We start from the raw sequence: 22,112 nt of genomic DNA on the forward strand, positions 1-22,112 counted from the left end.
GAGAACAATTCAAAGTGAAAAGATTTCGGTGTTTCAGTTAGTTTTGATTTTAGGAGAAACTGGCATGGTTTGGGCAGAAATTGGTCGGCATTTATAAACTAGGTGGATTCTTGGAAAAATCAGTGGTCTTATCTTTGGAGCACATGGGCCCATGTGGAGTTACTGTTATTGTAGTTTTGTCATGAGACATATAGGTCTGGACAAAGCTGTTGTTAAAACAACTTGAGCTCATTTTAGGGGTACATGTGTACATCAGTGTACAGTTTGCAAACTGACCAGAAGGACTGGAAGAGATATGAGAGGAATAGTAATTATGAATTCTTACTGAACACCAACTGTGGTAGGTCCTATGTTAAATCCTTTGAGTGGATTATCTAATGGAATGCTCTCACAACAGCCCTGTGAAGGAGACAGTACCAGGATTCCTTGTCCACAAATGAGACCGGGAAGGCATAGATTGCTTAAATGAATTTCTCATGCCTGTTTACAGACAGTAATTTCATATAACTTGGAATGGAGTCCCAGTCTGGATCAGGAGCCCATGCATTTAACTGTTCTAATACACCGCCTCCCAGAAGAGGAGGATTACGGAGCCAACGGGGGAGACATTAAACAAAGAGTGGTCACTCTGTGAATGCTATAGGCAGGTAAAGAAAGATGAAAAATGAATCTGACAGGAGATGACTTCAAGTTTTTTTTAGTGGAGTGTTGAGGGCGGATGTCAAATTGTAGTGCCCTGGAGACTGAATATTGAAGAAGGGTATATTTGGTGAGGACAGGCCTTGTTAGGGGAAAGGGAAGCTTATAAGAGATGACGGCAGGGCAGCCCACAAGGAAATTGGAAGACGAGAGATGGGAAAGGCGTATGGATAGAAGCAGAGGAGGAGATTTTGTGTTACAGCAAAGAGGTTCTGCAAACCAGACATGTCAAGAACTGGACAAACAGCCGGCTCCCCCACCCCCACCCCCCGTCTTTTGGGCAGTTTTCAAGTTTGTAAAGTGCATTAAAATGCTTTCAGTTTTACTCCTGATTTATTTAAAAATACTTTACCATTCAAATATAATGCATTGGGTACCGTTGAATAAAATCAAGTAGAGACACATGATACCCGAACAAATGTGGTTCCTCCTCCAAAATGGTTTGCTGGAAGAAGATGACATGCTCAAGCCCATCACATGCACTATCAGTGGTCTAATTAGTATTTGTCCCGCCACCCGCCTCCCCTCCCCCCTTTCCTTGTCTGATTTGTTTTGATAGTAGTGGGATGAATCATTAGTGCTTTAATCCGAGTGGTATTCTTATCCCTTCGGGGCTAGCAATTGGTCTAAGGATGGCTGTGTCACCACGTTCTGGCTAATGAGATGTAAGAAGTTTTTTAGGTGTGGCTCCCAAGAGAGCTTTTACTTTTCCTGTGAAAAGGAACCTAGGCCCCACCCCCTTCTTATGGCTAGGAAGTAGAGTGTCTATCCAGACATGATGCCTAGAGGTCACCCTTTGAAAATGAGGTGGCAGGTATGACCACAAGGTCAATGTGTGAAGGATTGCAAAGCAGACATTTAAAAAGGACTTGGTACTACATCAGTTCTGGGCTGCCTGGCTTTATACCTCTTATTATGAGAGAGATAGACCTGTAGTGTTGAAGTCACTATTGGTCAGATTTTCTGTTGCTTGCAATCAGACAAAGTCCTGAGACAAGCAAAATGCTTTTTTAACGATTTCTTATACAGATGTAGTCTACATTTATGGCTATGGTAACTTCTAAGATAATGCCTCTGATTGGCCCTCTTTTTTATTTTGTACAGCCTATAATATCTCATTAATACCACATTTAAAACAATGTGGCTTATCAATTTCAGAAACAATTTAGTCTTTAAAAATTATATTTGACCACTCTATTCTCTATTTCTTTAAAAAAAATTTTTTTAATGTTTTACTTATTTCTGAGAGAGAGAGAGACAGCGTGAGCAGGGGAAGGTCAGAGAGAGAGGGAAACACAGAATCTGAAGCAGACTCCAGGCTCTGAGCTAGCTGTCAGCACAGAGCCCGACGTGGGGCTCAAATTCACGAACTGTGAGATCATGACCTGAGCCGAAGTCGGATGCTTAACCGACTGAGCCACCCAGGCGCCCCTCTATTCTCTATTTCAATTAGCTGTACATTTCTAGTTTCTTTCCAGTAACTAGAGTAGTGCCTATATGGTGTTTGCATCAACTCGGTAGTTCAAAAAATGCTTTTGCTGTGGAGGAAAGCAAAGCACAAGGCCACTAGAGATGGTTTTCACTTCAGAGCTAGATTAGGGAAGGTTTTATAAAACCACTTGCTTGACACTAGAAAATCTTAATTGAAGCGAGATTTTTATGCCAAAACATTTACTTACTACAGAACAGCTAAAATGCATGTCTGCTCAGTTAGGAGGAGGTTAAATGTAAAATAATCCTCAATGTTCTTCAGAGTTCCTGGGATGAATATGATTATTTTGTGTTCTTTGCATCTAAATGTTCACACTCTTGAGATAGGCCTTCTAGGGAAGGTTATCACCTTCTGCTTCAACATTATTTGTCCTAAAGTACACAAAGGTGACCTGGGAGCTTTTGTAGTGGGGGTGAAAGTATGAAAAACAAAGGGGCAAAATCTGGTTGGAAGCATTTTCTTCTATATAGTGAGTATAATACTAATATAAATGCTTTCTCTATTTTTAGAGTGTGATTTGGGTTTGTGTTCAGATGATGGAACACGATAATATTTCTAGTCAATTCTGGGAGTGCTTTGGAGAGAAAAATTGACCTGCCAATTTACAAACAGCAAAAGTCTAGACACTGCCATAAAAATTGTTTAAATGACAGTGGGAAAATCAACATTAAAAATTATTAGAGCAATTAAGCAAAAATTTATTAAACACATGAATAAGCATCTCTGCATGTGACACAGAAAGTAAATGCAGTATCCGGCAAATATATCCAATTATGCAGAGATGGAGCATTTTAATATGCTGATCTGCTTGTTTAATCCCTTCAGTCATAGCATAATTAGCTACCAAAAGATTTGATCACTTCAAATCAGATGGTCAAATCTTTTGGCTTTGCTCTAGACTATCATCACATTGAATGAATTATTAATAATTCAGTCTTGCTACTTTGAGTCAAGCCTATTAATAACAATCTTAGTTTCAGATTTTCCCTAAAAATTTTATAAGAAGGAGAGCTCTGTTATTATATTTAAATTTAAATGGAAGTATAATTGCCTGGTTATGCCATTGTTTGGGATGCTTTTCAAGAGAAGCTTCAATCCTTGAGATGCTTTCCATTTGAGATGTGTGTGTCATCATGAATCCCTGATTAGTGTAAGTCTTCCACATTAAAAAAGAATCTGAGTTCTTAAATAATGGCTAGAGAAGTGGTAGTCCTGTTCTCTGCTTTTTCAAGTCAGTTGTTTTATCGTGCTTGCTTTAGAATTTGGTTAGTAGTATGAACCTCTATTAGTCAGTATTGTGTTGTCTCTCTACCCACTGGAATAAACAGATTTGTTTCTATTATCTATTTCCTGCTTTGAATCATACTCATTCCTACATTGCTCTCTGCTCTCTGTTATGCATCCAAAGCATAACCCGTGGTCAGTCACAACTTGAGACCCATCCCTCCATTGCAAATCCTTTCTTGGTAATTCCGGCTCACACTGATACAGCCATCTCCACTTTACAGTTTTCCACATCCATGTACACATCATAAATCTATCATAGTTTTCTTTCCCAGTGGGCCAGTTGCTCCTTAAAATATATCTCAACATAACATTTCAGTCACCATACATTGAAAATGGCATCGGAAAGGAAGCCTATTTGCCATTCTTGAATATCCCGTTTATGTGTTAGTATTTTACCATATGGTTTTACAGTTATTTTCATAACTTAAGGTAGCTTTGTTTCATTCACTAATTGCTTTGTGTAACCTTCATATAATTAACAAGGGTCCGTTCATTGGGAATCATGTTTTAAATTGCATTTTTCCACCTCAGTTTACCACAGGGTTGGATACATAAGCTCTCAGACATACTTGAATATATATTAAACTCAAGGATATTTCTTGTGTATGAGTGCATTAGTCTGCTTGTGCTGCTAGCGCAAAATATTATTGATCGGTGGCTTAAATGACAGATTTATTTTCTCACAGTTCTGGAAGCTGAAATTCCCAGATCAGAGAGCCATCAAATTTGGTTTTTGGTGAGAGCTCCTTTTCTGGCTTCAGATGGCTGTCTTCTCACTGTATCCTCACACTGGCTTTCCTCTATGTGTGTATGGAGACAGATCTCCGGTGTGTCTTCCCCTTTTTGTAAAGACATGAGTCCTGTTGGTTTAGGACCTCACTCTTATGATCTCATTTAATCTTAATTATCTCCTTAAAGGCCCTATGTCTAGATAAAGTCCACATTAGGATTTTAGAGCTTCAACATATAAATTTGGGTGGAACATAAATAACAATGAGCTATTAAGTTATTAGTAAATATTTTAAGAAAAGAACTATTGAATTTTTTTTCTGTAAGTTCTTGATTTTCTGTCATATTTTTTCAACCTAGATTGATGTAATCCTCAATTTCATCCATATTTTTCTGTAATCATGGAAGTTTTTCCTTCTAATGTTTTCTGCTTTGTATGGTTTGGCAGGTGTTAACTTTTTATTTTATTTTTTTTAATTCTTAGCTGGAACTGGTAAGACTTCTCTGGGAGTTTTCCCTAAACGATCCTCTCTGGAGGCATGGCAGAGAGTGGACCCAAGGCTAAGCTTTATTAATCACTCCTGCTGCTCCCCTTTTCTGCACACTTCAAGCTCATCTTTGAAAGAATGAACACACAATGCCTGCCTACTAAACAACCGTTGCAAGGGCTTTTGTTGATGATCTCATAAGATTTGAAGCATATTTGAATGGTTTTAAGTCTGGTCGTTAGTGAGACCAGACCTATTGTGTACAAAGGTGGGGATGAGCCTGCTGACTCGTAGTTCCATCAAGTAATTGTCTTAGGGTGAGTGGCTCATTTTTGACTAAAAGAATTAGACAGGTTTGTATGTCCAGATATACAGAAAGGATGATGTTAATGCATCCCACATTTCAGCTTACTATTTTCCATAAAAATAGCAATTGCCATTAATCATCAGTTTTCTACTTTGAAAGACAGTCACACATACACACAAGTACACACATGCACATGTGTGCACACACATACACACACACAGATACATACATACATACATACCTGAGCCAGATGTTTGACTCATTACCATAATCATCCTGTCATATTTGATATTTTCTTTCTTGGTTCTCCACATTCAAGCCTCCTTAACCAATAACATTTTCATATCTCTCAGTCTAATTCCTGTTTTTTTATCATGGCTAAGTGGGCTACTTATTTGTGTTTGTAGCTATTATTATTTTTCATCAAAACTCTCAGAGCTCTTTCCTGAATTTGTTAGATGGCTTTTTACTGGATTTTTCTTAGAAGTGATTTCAGATTAAACTCTAGGTATGGCACTCTTAACTGTATAAGCCTCCTATTATTTTAATGCAATATTGTTCTACAGGAATGAGATTTTTTTCCATGTGCCTGAGTTAGTAGGGAGTTTTCTTCATATCCCCTCAGGTAGTCATTGATTTCCTAGTTTTCATTAGCCAAATAATATTATTTTTTCCCATCAGTATGAAGTATTGTCTACTTATATTTTCACTTAAGATTTGTGCATTTCTTTAAAGAACTAAGACAAGAATCTTGTAAATAAGAATGTTCTATGTAAGTATTGTATTATGTATCATTTTCTTATTAGATCTCATTGTTTTATCTCTTAATACTTTATTCTGATGTGTGTGTGGAGGTTCTGTTATGTATGTATGTATGTATGTATTTCATTTTTGGTGGAGGGAGAGAATCTTAAGTAGGCTCTATGCTCAGCATGGAGCCCAACATGGGGCTCTATCCCAGAACCCTGGGATCATGACCTGAGCTGAAATCAAGAGTTGGGCACTCAACTGACTGAGCTACCCAGCCACCCCCATATATAGATTCTATAGATTCTATTATATATATGTAATCAGTCCCTGTTCCTGTGAGTTTGGGAGGTTGGAACCTCTCTAAGATGCCTGTATAAACAGCGAAGGTTTACATTCTCAAGATCATTCTTGAGTTTGCTTTGCTGCTTCTGCTCTCCTTAGCAGATGCACCTTCTTGTGGCCCTGCTCATGTTGCCCTGTTTTACATCCACTCAATGTAGGCAAGGAATCCAGCTGTTAAATACATTTTATTAGTGGGCTGTCTTCTTTCTGTCTACACAAGAAATGTGTTTGTGAATGTAGTAGGTAATTTTGAGGGTTGAGGAAGAGAAGAAGAGAGGAATATTACAGGAGAGCAGACAACTTCAAATTACATATTAAAATGCTTACCTTTAACAGCTCTTTGGTGTTCTCATGACCAGCTTGTTTTGATTATCCACTTTACCTTATGTAGCTTACCAGCTGAATTATCTCCTCTCTTTCCTTTTTCTCCATTTTACCTGTCCTTCTTAATCTTTACATTCCGCCCCCCCCCCCATTCTCTCCTTCCTTAATTGCATCTGAGTCCTCTAGTCTATGAGACAGTTCATCTGTTTCCCACCCCCAGCCCCAAACTCAACTATTTTCTACCATTGCATATTGCAATTTATCAAAGCACTCAACTGGAACAGGATCCACTCTTTTAAAGAGGCAATTCACTGAACAAAAAGATTCTTTTTGTGTGCTTTATTTTGTTTTGCTTTTGCGATTAGAACAGAATATCAAAATGCTGAAGACTTGGTAATGATTAGACCATGTTTGTACAACTTTATGCACCAATAGCTTCTGAGGTAGTAACAGATGGGGCATGAGAGAGGTTTGGTTTGAGTGAATTACTAGCTAAAATTAGAGATTGATGTCTTAAGTTCAGAATTTATATTCATGTGCTAGAAATGAAAATTTCAAAGTAGTCAAGTTCCAGAGAGGGTAGATTCAAATAAAATAACCTATGCATAACAATTAGAATTTTAATTTTAAGCACACTACACTATCCAATAGATTTTGCTAACTAATATAACTTCAAAACTTTTGACTTTGTAAAAAATAAACTAATTTTAACCTGAACTTTCAAACTGGGTGAACTACTTGAAGTAATGTGTTAGTTCTGTTTTTAAATTCTGAGGTTTCTTCTCTGTTTTTTACTGGAGTGTCAGGAAGCAGGCCTTTTACTCCTTCACATTTATTGACTTTATTTTGACTTACCAAATTTGCCTTGATGAACAAATAACATGATGGCCAAATTTGCTCTAAGGAAATAGGTGTTTATTGTTAATTAAATTAATCCTTTCCCCCTTTTCTGCCAATACAGATTAGTTTATCCTACCTTAGAGAGCTTTATGTATGTTTATTTATTTTAAATTAATGCTAATGAATAACTGGCAATGACCAGCTCCAATCTGAAAATATAATTCACTTTTATTTTGAGGTAGTTGTATATTCACATGCGATGGTTAGAAATATTTTAATGTTTTTTTAAAATTTATTTCTGAGAGAGAGAGAGAGAGAGAGAAACAGCATGAGCAGGGGAGGGTCAAAGAGAGGGGGAGACACAGAATCTGAAACAGGCTCCAGGCTCTGAGTTGGCTGTCAGCACAGAGCCTGCCTGACACAGGGCTTGAACCCATGAACTGAGATTATGACCTGAGCCAAAGTCAGATGCTTAACTGACTGAGCCACCCAGGCACCCTGTGATCATTAGAAATAATAGAAAGGATCCCGTGTAAATTTTATTGTTTCCCTCAGTGGTAATATTTTCATTACCATAAGGATCTTCATGTTACTCTTTTATAGCCATGCCCACTCCCCTCCCCCAACCCAAGCTTTCAACCCTCCAACTCTTGGCAACCAGTGATCTGTTCTTTATCTCTATAAATGTTTTCATTTCAGGAATTTTAAATACATGGAATACTAGAGTATGTCTAACTTTTTGAGGTTGACATTTTTTTCCCACTTAGGATAGTTCCTTGGAAATTCACCCAGGTTGTTGCACATATCAATAGATCATTCCTTTTTGTGGCTAAATCATGGTATAGATGTGTCAAAATTTGTTAAAACATTCACACACTAAAGGACATTTGGGTTGTTTCCCGCTTTTGACTATAATGAATAAAACTACTGTAAAAATTCTTCTACAGGTTTTTGTGTGAATAAAAGTTTAGTTTCTCTGAGATAAATGCCAGGGGTACAGGTGGGTAGTATTGTTCTTGCAAGCTTAGTTTTTAAAAGAAATTGCCAAACATTTTCCCAGAGTGTTTGTACCATTTTACATTCCCATTAGCAGTGTATGAGTTACCCAGTTTCTCTCAGCTTTGTATACAGAAGGCATTGTCCTATTTTTCTTTTATAAAAATAAAAAAATTCTTAAGGTGTGTAGCGATATATCACTGTGTTTTTAATTTGCATTTTCCTTAAGGCTAGTGATGTTGGCATCTTTTCAAGTACTTTGCCATCTGTATATCTTCTTTGGTGAACTGCCCCTTCTTGTCTTTTCCCCATATTCTAATTGGATTGTTGATTTACGTATTGTTGAGTTTTGGGAGTTCTTTAATATTCTATATATGAGTCATTTGTTGGATATATGGTTTGCAAGTATTTTATTCTAATCTGAACTTGTCTTGTTTTTCTCTCAACAAGGTCTTTTGCAGAACAAAAATTTATAATTTTGATGAAATCAAATTTATAAATTTTTCGTTTCTGGATTGTGTTTAGTCTGGAGTCTTAGAACTCTGTCCAGCCCTAAATACTGTATTTCCCCTCTAATTTTTTCTGAAAGTTTACATTTAAGTCCATTGATCCATTTTGAATTAATTTTAGTATAAGATATGGAAGTTGAGCCACCCAATCCATGAACATAGTATGCCTCTCCATTTATTAGATATGCTTTGATTTCTTTTCTAACATTTTGTGGTTTTAAGCTTATAACTTGTGTACATGTTTTTCTTAGATTTATACCTAAGTGCATGGTATTGTATTCAGTTTTAATTGCCAAATATTAATTGCTAGTATATAGGAATAAAATTTATTTTGCATAATTATATCTTGTGACCTTGGTAAACTCTCTTATTCTAGGAGTTTTTTTTTTTTAATTAGTATGATTGTTTCCTTGGGATTTTCTTCTAGACAGTTATGTCATCTGCAAATAAGGACAACCTACCTTCCTTCCTTCCTCCCTTCCTCCCTTCCTCCCTTCCTCCCTTCCTCCCTTCCTCCCTTCCTCCCTTCCTCCCTTCCTTTCTTTCTTTCTTTCTTTCTTTCTTTCTTTCTTTCTTTCTTTCTTTCTTTCTTTTCATGCCTATGTTGAAGAGATTGCATAGAATCAGTATTGATTCTTCTTTAAACATTTGGTAGAGTTATCCATTGAAACCATTTGGGCTTTGAAACTTCTTTTTGGGAGGGTTTAAAATGATACATCCAATATCCTGAAGAGTTATAGGAATATACAAATTATCTATTTCATATTCAGTGAGTTGTGGTAATTTGTGTTTTGAAGATGGTCCAATTCATCTAAGTTGTCAAATTTATGTGTTTTATTTTTTATAGTATTTTCTTACACTTTTGATGCATGCAAAGTCTGTAGTGATATCTTTCCCTTTTCTCTTTCCTTTCCTTCCCTTCCCTTCCTTTCCCTTCCTTTCCCTTCTCTTCTTCGCTTCCCTTCCCTTCCTTCCTTCCTTCCTTTCTTTTCCCCTTTTCCTTCCTTTCTTTCTTTTTTTTAAATAATTTGTGCCTTTTCTCACTTTTCTTTGCCAGTGTTAATAGAGGTTTGCCAGTCTTAGTGATCTTTATCAACAAACCAGCTCTTCTTTTTACTGATTTTTCTCTAATGTTTTTCAGTTTTAATTTCATTAATTTCCATTCTTTATTATTTCATTCTTTCCATTTGCTTTGGATTTATTTTGCTTTTTTTCCCCTAATCTTTTTAAGTGGAGCTTAGATAATTGATTTGAAATGTTTCCTAGTTTTACTGTATGCATTTTAAGGATTTAAATTTCTCTCGCAGAACTGCTTTAGCTATATCACACATAGTATTTTGATATATATTATTTTAATCTTCATTCATTGCAATGTATTTTTAATTCATTTGAGACTTCCTTTTTTGACCCATAGATTATTTAGAAATATGTTGATCATTTTTCAAGTATTTGAATATTTTCCCATTATCTATTGATTTCCAGTTTGATTCTATTGAGGTCACAGTGTGATTTGTGTGATTTAATTCTAAAATTTTGAGATTGTCTTATGGTGCAGGATATGATTTAGCTTTGTATATGTTCTGTGCACACTTGAAAATGTGCATTCTGCTATTGTTGCATGCTGTGTTCTATAAATATCAATTAAATTCCATTAGTTGATGGTGTTGTTGAGTTATTTTATTAAAAATTTTTTTAATGTTTTATTTATTTCTGAGAGACAGAGAGAGAGAGAGAGAGAGACAGCGTGAGCAGGGGAGGGTCAGAGAGAGAGGGACACACAGAATCTGAAACAGGCTCCAGGCTCTGAGCTGGCAGTCAGCACAGAGCCCGACGCGGGGCTCGAACCCACGAACCGCGAGATCATGACCTAAGCGAAAGTCGGACGCCCAACCGACTGAGCCCCCCAGGCGCCCGTGTTGAGTTATTTTATTTTTCGCTGATTTTCTGGCTAGTTGTTCTATCAGTTGTTGAGAGAGTGTTGACATTTCCAATATGATCCCAGACTTGTCTATTCTCCATTCAGTGGTCCTCATTTTTGTTTCACATATTTTGCAACTCTATTTTTTGGTACATACACGTTTAGAATTCTTACAGCTTCTTGATAGGTTGATACTTAAAATTTTTTTATTTATTTAAATTCAAGTTAGTTGTTCATAGCAGCACTCTCCACAATAGCTAAAACATGGAAAGAGCCTGTGTCCATCCACGGACGAATGGATCAAGAAGATGTGGTTTATCTATACCATGGAATACTACATGGCAATGAGAAACAATGAAATCTGGCCATGTGTAGCAACATGGATGGACCTTTAGGGTGTTATGCTGAGCGAAATAAGTCAGGCAGAGAGGGACAAATACCATATGTTTGCACGTATAGGAGGATTAGGAGGAACTTGACGGAGGAACAAGGGGAGAAGAAGGCGGAAATGGTGGGGGAAAGGGAGAGAGGCAAACCATGAGAGACTCTTAAATGCTGACAAAAAACTGAGGACTGATGGATATGGGGGGGAGGGGGGATGGGCATGGAGGAGGACACTTGTGGGGATGAGCACTGGGTGTTATGTGGAAACCAATTTGACAATAAACTATTTGTAAAAAATAAATAAATAAATAAAGCAATATGCTGCCAAAAAAATACTCAAGACACATAAAAAAAAATAAATTCAAGTTAGTTAGCATGCAGTATAGTATTGTTTTTTTTTTTAAACATCATATAATTTCCCTCTCTATCTCTAGTAATTTTCTTTAGTCTGAAGGTTCTACTTCATATGATATTAACATAATCACTTCTGCTTTCTTTTGATTAATGTTTACATGGTATATCTTTTTCTACACTTGTACTTTCCATCTCATATATAATTTGAAGTGAATTTCTTCTAGATATTATGCAATTGGTTCATTTTTTAAAAGCCCATTCTGCCACTCTATTTTAATTGGTATATTTAGCCTATTTACCTTACTGTAATTATTGGCTATAGGACTTAAGTTTGTCCTTTTATTTTTATGGTTTTAGTTTTCTCTGTTTTTTCTTCCCCTGTGTCTTTCCTACCTTTATATGACATGTACAGTTCATATTTGAACATTTTTTAGAATTTTATTTTGATATACCTACATCATACATACATAACTTATCCTAGCTGACTGGTGTCATTATTTTGCCAGTTTGAATAAAGTGGAGAAATCTTACCTTCCTTTTTATCCTTTTGTTCTTCTCTATATAATTGTCTTAAATATTTCCTCTCTATACATGTAGAAACACAGCAAGTAGCATTATAATTTTTGTTAGTAACTCAAGAGGAGAAGGAAAGTCTGTTTTTTTACTCATGTATTTGTTTACTCTGTTCATCCTCCCTTATGTTCAGTGATTTCTTTTCTGCTTTGAGATCTTCTATTAGCCATTCTTTTGAGAAGCCTACTGACATTACATTTGTTCTCCTAAATTGTTATTTTTTTCAGGCTACTTTCAAGATTTTTTCTTTGTTTTCAGTTTTCAGAAATTTAATTATATGTAGTGGCATGAATTTCCTTGTTTTTCCTGTTTGGAATCTGCTCAGCTTCTTGAATCTGTAGGTTTATGTTTATTTGCAAGTTTGGGAAGTTTTTAAGCATTATTTTCTCAAGTTTTTTTCATTCACACACTCTTCTCACTTTTCAGGATTTAATTACAAGAATGTTAGATGTATACAGCCATTTTTAAAATTTTATTTTACAGTAGTTTCATTTACTATAGTCAAAACCTAGAAACAGCCCAGATGTCCCACCGGTCTTTAAATCTCTGTTCTTTTTTTTCAGTCTATTTTCTCACTGTTGCTTTGATTGATTAATTTCTATTGTTCTGTTTTGCAGCTTGCTGATTCTTTCTTCTGTCTGCTTCATCGTGTTCTTGAGCCTATCCACTGAGGTTATTATTTCTGTTGTTACATTTTTCAGTTCTTATATTTCCATTTGGTTCTTTATGTCATCTATTTGTGCGTGTGTGTGTGTGCGTGTGTGTGTGTGTGTGTAGACTTTCTAATATTTTCATTTGTTTCAACTGTGTTCTAATGGGTTGTTGAAGCTTAAGATCCTTTTTGGCGAATTCTAACATCTCTTGATATTGGGCTCTTTCAAGCAATTAAATTTTTATTTAGGTTGAGATGTTTGTGATTTTTTTATATAAGGAATGACTTCCTGTTGAAACCTAGACATTTTGAGAAATATATAATGTGTGACTCTGGATCTTTTTCAAATCTTTGGGTTTAACTGGTTTCCTCTAACACTGCTCCAGCAGGGGGGTGGGAGTGCTACCTTGTTACCCAGATTCCCCATCTATTGACAACTGGATTGGGGATTGACCCAACTAAAGAGATAGACTTTATTATTACTGAGTGTGGTGGGAGTTCCAGCTCTCCATTAGGCCTCCACCGATACCTTCTTGGTGAAAGAAATAGAAATGTTTTGTTACTTCTCCTAAAACATGTATGTGTAAAAATGGGTAATTCCAAAAACTAAGGATGAGGAAGTTGATGTTATGATAGTAATTTTTCTTGAATATTTTAATTTATGTATATTTGAGCTCCTGAATATTTGTATGTATTTAATTTGTAATATTTCACTTGTTTCAAGTCTATTGTACTGAACAGTGGGAGCTGTAGATATTATTCCTTTGTTAAACCAAAAAGTAATACTTGTGCTCTGTGACAAATCCAGTGAATTCAGAGTAGTTTAGAGTAAAATGGTCCTCCCCATCCCAACTCCATTCTCCATATGTAACTACCTTTAACAGTCAGACATGTATTCACACAGTTTTTAATCTCTATTGACACTTTAATCATGTTTTCCCACCTCATTTACCCACTCCTAGTCTTTCTCTCCTACTTCTCTTCCTTTGTAAGCTTATCCTTCTCTATCCAGCTGTTAAATGTTGGGATGCTTTCAGACTTGGTTCTAGAAACCTTTTTTTCTACATCAATATTGTTTTTCTTTGTGACTCATCCATACACTTGCATCAATTGCCATTTACACGTAGATGACTCATAAACTTATTTTGCTAGTTCAGATCTCTGGTCTGAGTGTCTAACTCATGCCAACTCTGCATGTGACATCTCCTTTTGTATCTAAGTGGCACTTCAAGCCCAACATGCAAAAACCAGACTAGTGATCTTCCCTTCCAACCTCTTACAGATCTCAGATCTCACATCTTAGTGAGTGGTACAACTGTATAATGAGTTATATTTGCCAGAAGCCTAGAGACATTGTTGCTTCCCTTTTTCCTTCACCTCCCATACCCAGCTTATCACCATTCCTGTGGCTTTTCCTTCCTAATCTGCCCACTCCTTTCCTTCTTTACCTCCAGGCTTTCATCATCTCCTGCCTGGGCTAGTGAAGTCGTTTCCTAAATGGACTTTTTTGCTTTAATCTCATTGAGTTTGAATTAATTTTTTACTCAGTAACAAGAGAGATATTTTCAAAATAAAAATTTGGTCATGTTAGCAGTCTACTTAAAATATTTCATTTTTTACTGCTCTTATGGTAAATACCTAATCATTAACATGACTTAGCCAGGTGTGGATCATGTCCTTGACAATCAATAAATATTTGTGGAAAAATGAATACATGAACTTACATAGTTTAGAGTGTTTGTTATTAAAATAGTATTATTAACACGTGTATCTCTATGTATCATTTTTTACTCTTGTTATATTTCTATTTTATATATTTCTAGAAATGGGGCTGCTAGTATGGTTTAGTCCTCATCTATTAAATATCAAGGGTAAAGGAGAAATCGGTGTAAAGCCTGTAGTAATCAAGAGAAAAAGAGAAGTCTGATATAGGAAGATCAGTGATGATTTATTAAGGGAGCAGTCTTGTACCTTCTATTGGATGGGAGGGAGTTATATCCTAAAGAATCATCCAATGACTTAAGGACTTTTTGTTTTTGAGATTTCATGCCAAATAACTTTAGGTAAAATATTTTGTAAGACAGAGCAAAGAACAAATGAGTCAGATTTTCATATTTGTAACAAATGTGACATTCCTATTTTTATTTTGCTTAACTGTTTTTCTCATTAAAGACAATCTATGTAAACTAGGTAGTTTAAGGAAAGGAATGATTTGAAATAGGGTGGTCACATAAGAAGGATGAATACAAATAATATATGAATTATAATTTTCATAGAAATAGAAGATCTGTTTACTAGTGTAGTAGATACTGGGCAGAATGTGATGTAGACAAATAGTATTTTCAGAGACATGTTCCTCCATCTCTGTCTCTTTTGGTTTACCCAATGGAAGAAATGTAGTTTGTGCTGGTGCTTGTGAAGTAGGTAGAAAACAGGATGAAGGTATCAGGTGCCTGAACGATGGAAGACTTGGAGTATCAGTGTGCTATTAGTGCTGTACTTACTAATTTTATGACCTTGGGCAAGGTAGCTAATCTCTATGATACTAATTGTCCCATCTGGAAATAGTACTAACCACTGATTTACATGCAAAGTAGGTTGGATGTGATTATTTGTTTTATTAGTTATTAATGTATTTATTTAAAAATTCATTTGTTTGAGATGATACTAAAATACTTTATTACTGATTTTAGTTATGAATTTGCATACCAGAAAGATAAAAAGGTTGCAGGATGACTCACAACAGACAGTTAAGGCACTGAGAGGTAACCATAAAACTCTTAGAGTTAATATGCTTTTGTAAATATGCATTTGTTCAAAGGGAGCACACAACTCTATGAAATTCATTTGTAACTCTACAAATTTTTTCTGTTTTTCCCCTCACTCTAGCCTATTTTTGTTCATAATGAAATGTGTAGATTAAGCAGCTTTATATTTATTTTCTTCTTCCTATTAATTTTGCATCAGCTACTTTGTGGCTGTTTAAGCAAAGCATTGATTTAATTGCTCTGTTTGTCATTCCTTCTTGTTCCAGGCAATGGACCTCACCACGACCGTTGCTGTACTTATAATGAAAACAACTTGGTGGATGGTGTTTATTGTCTCCCAATTGGACACTGGATTGAGGCCACTGGGCACACCAATGAGATGAAGCATACAACAGACTTCTATTTTAATATTGCAGGCCACCAAGCCATGCATTATTCAAGGTAAAAATAGTGCCATGTTTATAAGCATAAAAGTAGGACAAGAGGTAGTATTAGGACAATGGAAGTGTTTACTGTGTTCAAAGCAGCAGTGTCTCCCTTTGGAGAGGTATGTGGGCCTGCAGTATTTTAAGGAGATAAATTATAGTGAATCTCTGTGTGAGCTTTTTCTGATTCTAGACCTGAAGGATCCTTTTCATATAATCCTTTTATTAATTACATAATCTGGTGTCAATGTATTTTGACCAGACTGTAGTTGGCCAATCTTTGTACTTACATAGTGGGTCCTAGACGAGCATTTATATTTTTTATGCTACTGAACAACAGTGAAACAAAAACTGGTGTCTCTTTATAAACTTTATTAAGAAAAACATGTAAATATGGACATGAAACTAGATCAGATATGATCATTTGCTGTATTATTTAATAATATATTTATTTTTTTGTTTATGTAATTGTTAGGCCAGCAAGATGTGCCATAATAAAAATTAAAACACTAAAGAGGCTACTAACTGAAAAATAAGGTTCAATACACTTTCCTTATTTCCACTCATCAGAAGTAATTATTTCCAATGATTTTATGGTTAGTTTTTCTCGAGGTTAAATCCAAGTCTTAAATAATATTCATATAGTGTATCAGTTCATATAATGTATAATTCATATAATGTATCAATTTATAAATAGCTATTATTTCCTATCTGTGGCATGAGAGATACTTAGCTCACTTATATTTGTTCTCTTTCCCCACTCCCAATGCCTACCAGCTCATTAAAAAAATTCCTTTGTTATTTGACTTCATGAAAACTCTTATTTCTTGACCCATACAATCTTGACAGTGCTTCTTGATTTCCTACTGGATAAGTCAGAGATTGATTGTCCCTGTGTTTTCCTCCACATCCACTTCCACCTGTTAACTCCTGCTTTGCATTACTTTCATTTTCTCAAGGTTTATAGAATTTATACTTAATTTTCTAAACATAAGTAAGTCTTTTATGATTTGAAGATTTAAAAAAAGAAACCAATATTCAACATTTAAAATATCATGTAAATATTATTTACTGTGGATCATGCAGTCTTTGTGCCATAGACCAAGAGAAGAATTCTCATCTTAAAAACTGTATTGCTTTGGGGCTCCTGGGTGGCTCAGCTGGGTAAGTGTCTGACCTTGGCTCAGGTCATGATCTCACAGTTCATGAGTTTGAGCCCAACGTCAGGCTCTATGCTGACAGCTCTGAGCCTGGACCCTGCTTCAGATTCTGTACCTCCCTCTCTCTCTTTGCCCCTCCCCTACTCACTCACACTCTCTCTCTTTTCTCTTTCTTTTTATCTCAAAAATAAATTTTAAAAAGCGTTTAAGAAAACTATATTGTTTTGAATGAGAGATATAATTAATACAAACAGGGTTGTGAGTGGTAATACGAGTATGATAATACTTCATCATAGGATTAGGGAATTCATGTTCTTGGACACACCATTCTTGTAAATTCATGCTAGACGTTGGCCTTGCTGATGGATTGGAGGCAGAACATGAGGAAGAGAGGAGTTAAACATGACTTATAGCTTTTGGCCTGAACAACTGGATTAATGGTATTGTTATTTATTGATATGGGGAAGACAAGGAGATGAGCAGAGTGGAGTATGGATTGAGATAACAATTCTCTTGTTGGCATATTACATTTGAAATGTAGGTTTGATTGCAGATATAGGAAATCAATTTGATATCTGGATGTTTGTGGAGAGGTTGGGAGTTGACAGATAAAATTGGGGTTATCAGTATATAGGTGACATCTAAATAGTGAGTTTAAATGGGATCATTTAATGAATGAGTGAAATATAGCAGCGGAAAAAAAATAAGGGAATATAATAGGCCCGTGGACCCATACAATTTAGAGATCAAAGGTCAGAGGATCCAGAGAAAAGATCAAAAACAAGCATCTGTTGAGATGGTTTTTATGTGTATTTTCCTAATGATGAGTGATGTTGAGCATCTTATAATGTGTCTGTTGGCCATCTGGATGTCATCTGTGGAAAAGTGTCTATTCATGTCTTCTGCTCATTTCTTCACTGGATTATCTGGTTTTGGGTGTTGAGTTTGTAAGTTCTTTATAGATTTTGGATACTAACCCTTTATCCGATGTCATATGCAAATATCTTCTCCCATTCTGTTGGTTACCTTTCAGTTTTGTTAATTGTTTCCTTTGCAGTGCAGAAGATTTTATCTTGATGAGGTCCCAATAGTTCATTTTTGCTTTTATTTCCCTTGCCTTTGGTGACTTCTTGAGTAAGAGGTTGCTGCGGCTGAGGTCAGAGAGGTTGCTGCCTGTTTACTTCTCTAGGGTTTTGATGATTTCTTGTCTCATGTTTAGGTCTGTTGTGCATTTTGGATTTATATTTGTGTATGGTGTAAGAAAGTGGTCCAGTTTCATTCTTCTGCAGTTGCTGTCCAGGTCTCCCCGGACATTTTGCTAAAGAGACTTTTTTCCCTTGGATGCTCTTTCCTGCGTTGTCAAAGAGTAGTTAGCCATGCAATTTGTGGGTCCATTTCTGGGTTCTCTATTCTACTCCATTGGTCTATGTGTCTGTTTTGGTGCCAGTGCCATACTGTCTTGATGATTACAGCTTTATAGTAGAGGCTAAAGTCTAGGACTATGAGGTCTCCTGCTTTGTTTTTCTTTTTCAACATTACTTTGGCTATTTGAAGTCTTTTGTAGTTCCATATAAATTTTAGGATTGTTTGCTCTAGCTTTGAGAAGAATGCTGGTGCAATTTTGATTGGAATTGGATTGAATGTGTAGATTGCTTTGGGTGGTATTGACATTTTAACAATATTTATTCTTCCAATTCATGCACATGGAATGTTTCTCCATTTCTTAGTGTCTTCTTCAGTTTCTTCATAAGTTTTCTATAGTTTTCAGCATATAGATCTTTTACATCTTTGGTTAGTTTTATTTCTAGGTATTTTATGGTTATCAGTGCAATTGTAAATGGGATCCATTTATTGATTTCTCTTTCTGTTGCTTCATTATTGGTGTAAATAAAAACAACTGATTTCTTTACATTGATTTTATTTTATTTTATTTATTTCTTAAAAAATTTTTTTTAAGTTTTATTTATTTCTGAGGGAGAGAAAGAGACAGGCAGCGTGAGCAGGGGAGGGTCAGAGAGAGGGAGACACAGAATCTGAAGCAGGCTCCAGGTTCCGAGCTGTCAGCACAGAGCCTAATGCGGGGCTCAAACCCACAAACCATGAGATCATGACCTGAGCCGAAGTCAGACACTCAACCAACTGAGCCACCCAGGTGCCCCACTTTACATTGATTTTATATCCTGCAACTCTGCTGAATCCATGTATCAGTTCTAGCAGCTTTTTGGTGGAGTCTTTTGGGTTTTCCATGTAGAATAGCATGTCGTCTGCAAAAAATGAAAGTTTGGTTTCTTCTTTGCCAATTTGGATTTCTTTTATTTCATTTTGTTGTCTGATTGCTGAGGCTAGGACTTCCAACACTATGTTAAACAACAGTGGTGAGAGTGGACATCCCTGTCACGTTCTTGGTTTCAGGGGGAAAGCTCTCAATTTTTCCTCATTGAGGATGATGTTAGCTGTGGGCTTTTCATCAATGGATTTTATGATGTTAAGGTATGTTCATTCTATCCTGACTTTCTTGAGGGTTTTTTTATTAAGAAAGGATGCTGTATTTTGTCAAATGCTTTTTCTGCATCTACTGAGAGGATCATATAGTTCTTATCCTTTCTTCTATTAATATGGTGTATTACATTCCAAATCTTGAACCAGCCCTGCATCCCAGGAATGAATCCCATTTGATCATGGTGAGTAATTCTTTTTATATGCTGTTGAATTTGATTTTAGTATCTTGTTGGGAATTTGTGCATCCATGTTCATCAGGGATATTGGCCTGTAATTCTCCCTTTTTTGTGGGGGTCTTTGTCTGGTTTTTGAATCAAGGTAATGCTGGCTTCATATAATGAGTCTGGAAGCTTTCCTCCCATTTTTCTTTTTTGGAACAGCTTGAGAAGGATAGGTATTAACTCTGCTTTAAATGTCTGGTAGAATTCTCCTGGGAAACCATCTGGCCCAGGGCTCTTATTTATTGGGAGAGATAACTGATTCAATTTCTTTGCTGGTTATGGGTCTGTTCAAATTTTCTATTTCTTCCTGTTTGAGTTTTGGTTGTATGTTGGTATCTAGGAATTTGTTCATGTCTTCCAGATTGCCCAGTTTGTTGGCATAAGCTTTTCATCATACTCTCTAATTATTGTTTGTGTATCTGTGGTTTTGGTTGTAATCTCTCCTCTTTCATTTGTGATTTTGTCTATTTGGGTTCTCTTTCTTTTGTTTTTTTTAGAAGTCTGTTTAGGGGTTTATTTTTGTTTATTTTTTCAAAAAAACAGCACTTAGATTCATTGATCTGTTCTACTGTTTTATTGGATTCTATATTGATTATTCCTGCTCTAATCTTTATTATTTTTCTTCTTCTACTGGCTTTGGGGTTTCTTTGGTGTTCTGCTTCTAGGTCCTTTAGGTGTGTGGTTAGGTTTTGTATTTGGGATCTTTCTTGTTTCTTGAGATAGGCCTGAGTTGCAATGTATTTTCCCCTTAGGATTGCCTTTGTGTGTCTTGGATTTATATCTTATTCTGGATTTTTTAAAAATATTTTCACCTCTTAGTTTTACTGCTTTAAATTGTTAGAGACTTCATTTTATTTCTTTCAACTCAACTAACTTTTTTCCTTAATTTTGATAATTGTATTTTTAATTTTCATGAACTCTTATTTTGTTATTCCTTTGTAGCATATTAGTTTATTCTAGTTCATGAATGGATATCAAGTTTTTCTTATAATACTATTAAGAATGATTTGAAATTCTCTTATCTTACTAGAATTATCTTGTTTCCTTCAGAATCAGTTGTTCTGTCCTCATTTTGACCTTTTTCCTTTTTGTTATTAATTTTAAAGCATTGTTTTTGTTTTGTTTTGTTTTCTTGAGAGAGAGACAGAGCCCAAGCCAGGGAGGGGCAGAGAGAGAGGGAGACACAGAATCTGAAACAGGCTCCAGGCTCTGAGCTGTCACCACAGAGCCCAACGTGGGGCTGTAACTAATGAACCATAAGATCATGACCTGAGCTGATGTCAGACCCTTAACTGCCTAAGCTGCCCAAGCACCCCTTTTGTTGTTAGTTTTAAATATAACTGGAAATTCTTAGTTGTTCACATTTATTAATGGAAGGAGTAGGTTGATTATTAAATTTGATGCGTATGAGTTTGCTCTGCCATCACTATCTTCTGTACCTGTAACAGTGTTGGCACAAGCTGTGTGCAGTGGGCAGATCACATCTCCCTGAGTAGAACAGAAGCAGACAATCAGCCTGGGCACTATGGCTACCCCACTCTGAATGAAAAGATGAGGAGATCCCATGTGGGGCACACCTCTCACCCTGAGAGTCTTTGCTCCTCATGTAGATATTTCAAATATTTTTTTAGAGGAGGGGGGCAGAGGGAGAGTAGGGGAGAGGAAGAGAGAAAGGAGAGAGAGAATCCCAAGGAGTCTCAATGCTGTCAGCACAGAGCCTGATGCAGGGGTAATCTCATGAATTGTGAGATCATGACCTGAGCAGAAATCATGAATCAGGTGCTTAATCAGCTGAGCTACCCTGTAGCCCCAGATGTTTCAACATTTAAAGAAGGTATTTCTTCACATATAGTATCATAGCTGTATGTGGGATGTGTATGAATCATATTCTCGTAGCTCATTCACAGCTCATGCATGAAAAGTTAAATTTAAAGATTTTCTTTAGAGGCACCTGGGTGGCTCATTCGATTGTTTGATCAGGTCATGATCTTGTGGTTCGTGGGTCTGAGCTCTGCATTGGATTGTCACTGTCAGCACGATCCTGCTTCTCTCTCTCCCTGACCTGCTTTTGCTCTCTTTCTCAAAAATAAGTATACATTTGGGGCGCCTGGGTGGCTTAGTCGGTTGGGCGTCCGACTTTCGCTTAGGTCATGATCTCGCAGTTCGTGGGTTCGAGCCCCGCGTCGGGCTCTGTGCTGACTGCCAGCTCAGAGCCTGGAGCCTGTTTCGGAGTCTGTGGCTCCCTCTCTCTCTGACCCTCCCCTGCTCACGCTGTCTCTCTCTCTCCTAGAAATAAATAAAGCATTAAAAAAAATAAAAAAAAAAATGAGTATACATTTAAAATTTTTTTCTTTATTTAAAGTTTTTTAAAAATGTTTATTTATTTTAGAGAGAG

At 36.2% G+C, this 22,112-nt stretch overlaps 1 protein-coding gene across 1 annotated transcript in view; it reads left to right on the plus strand.

Moving 5' to 3' along the window:
- The window catches only part of EPM2A (EPM2A glucan phosphatase, laforin), a 114,642-nt gene that overhangs the window by 31,962 nt on the left and 60,568 nt on the right, over nt 1-22,112 (plus strand). Inside the window, exon 2 of the mRNA XM_077776106.1 lies at nt 15,679-15,853. Coding sequence (XP_077632232.1) covers nt 15,792-15,853 — 62 coding nt within the window. The 5' untranslated portion in view covers nt 15,679-15,791. The remainder of the gene's footprint in view (nt 1-15,678; nt 15,854-22,112) is intronic.

This window comes from Crocuta crocuta, unplaced genomic scaffold (genome assembly GCF_008692635.1).
Source record: "Crocuta crocuta isolate KB4526 unplaced genomic scaffold, BGI_CrCroc_1.0 scaffold25, whole genome shotgun sequence".
Classification (NCBI taxonomy): domain Eukaryota; kingdom Metazoa; phylum Chordata; class Mammalia; order Carnivora; family Hyaenidae; genus Crocuta; species Crocuta crocuta.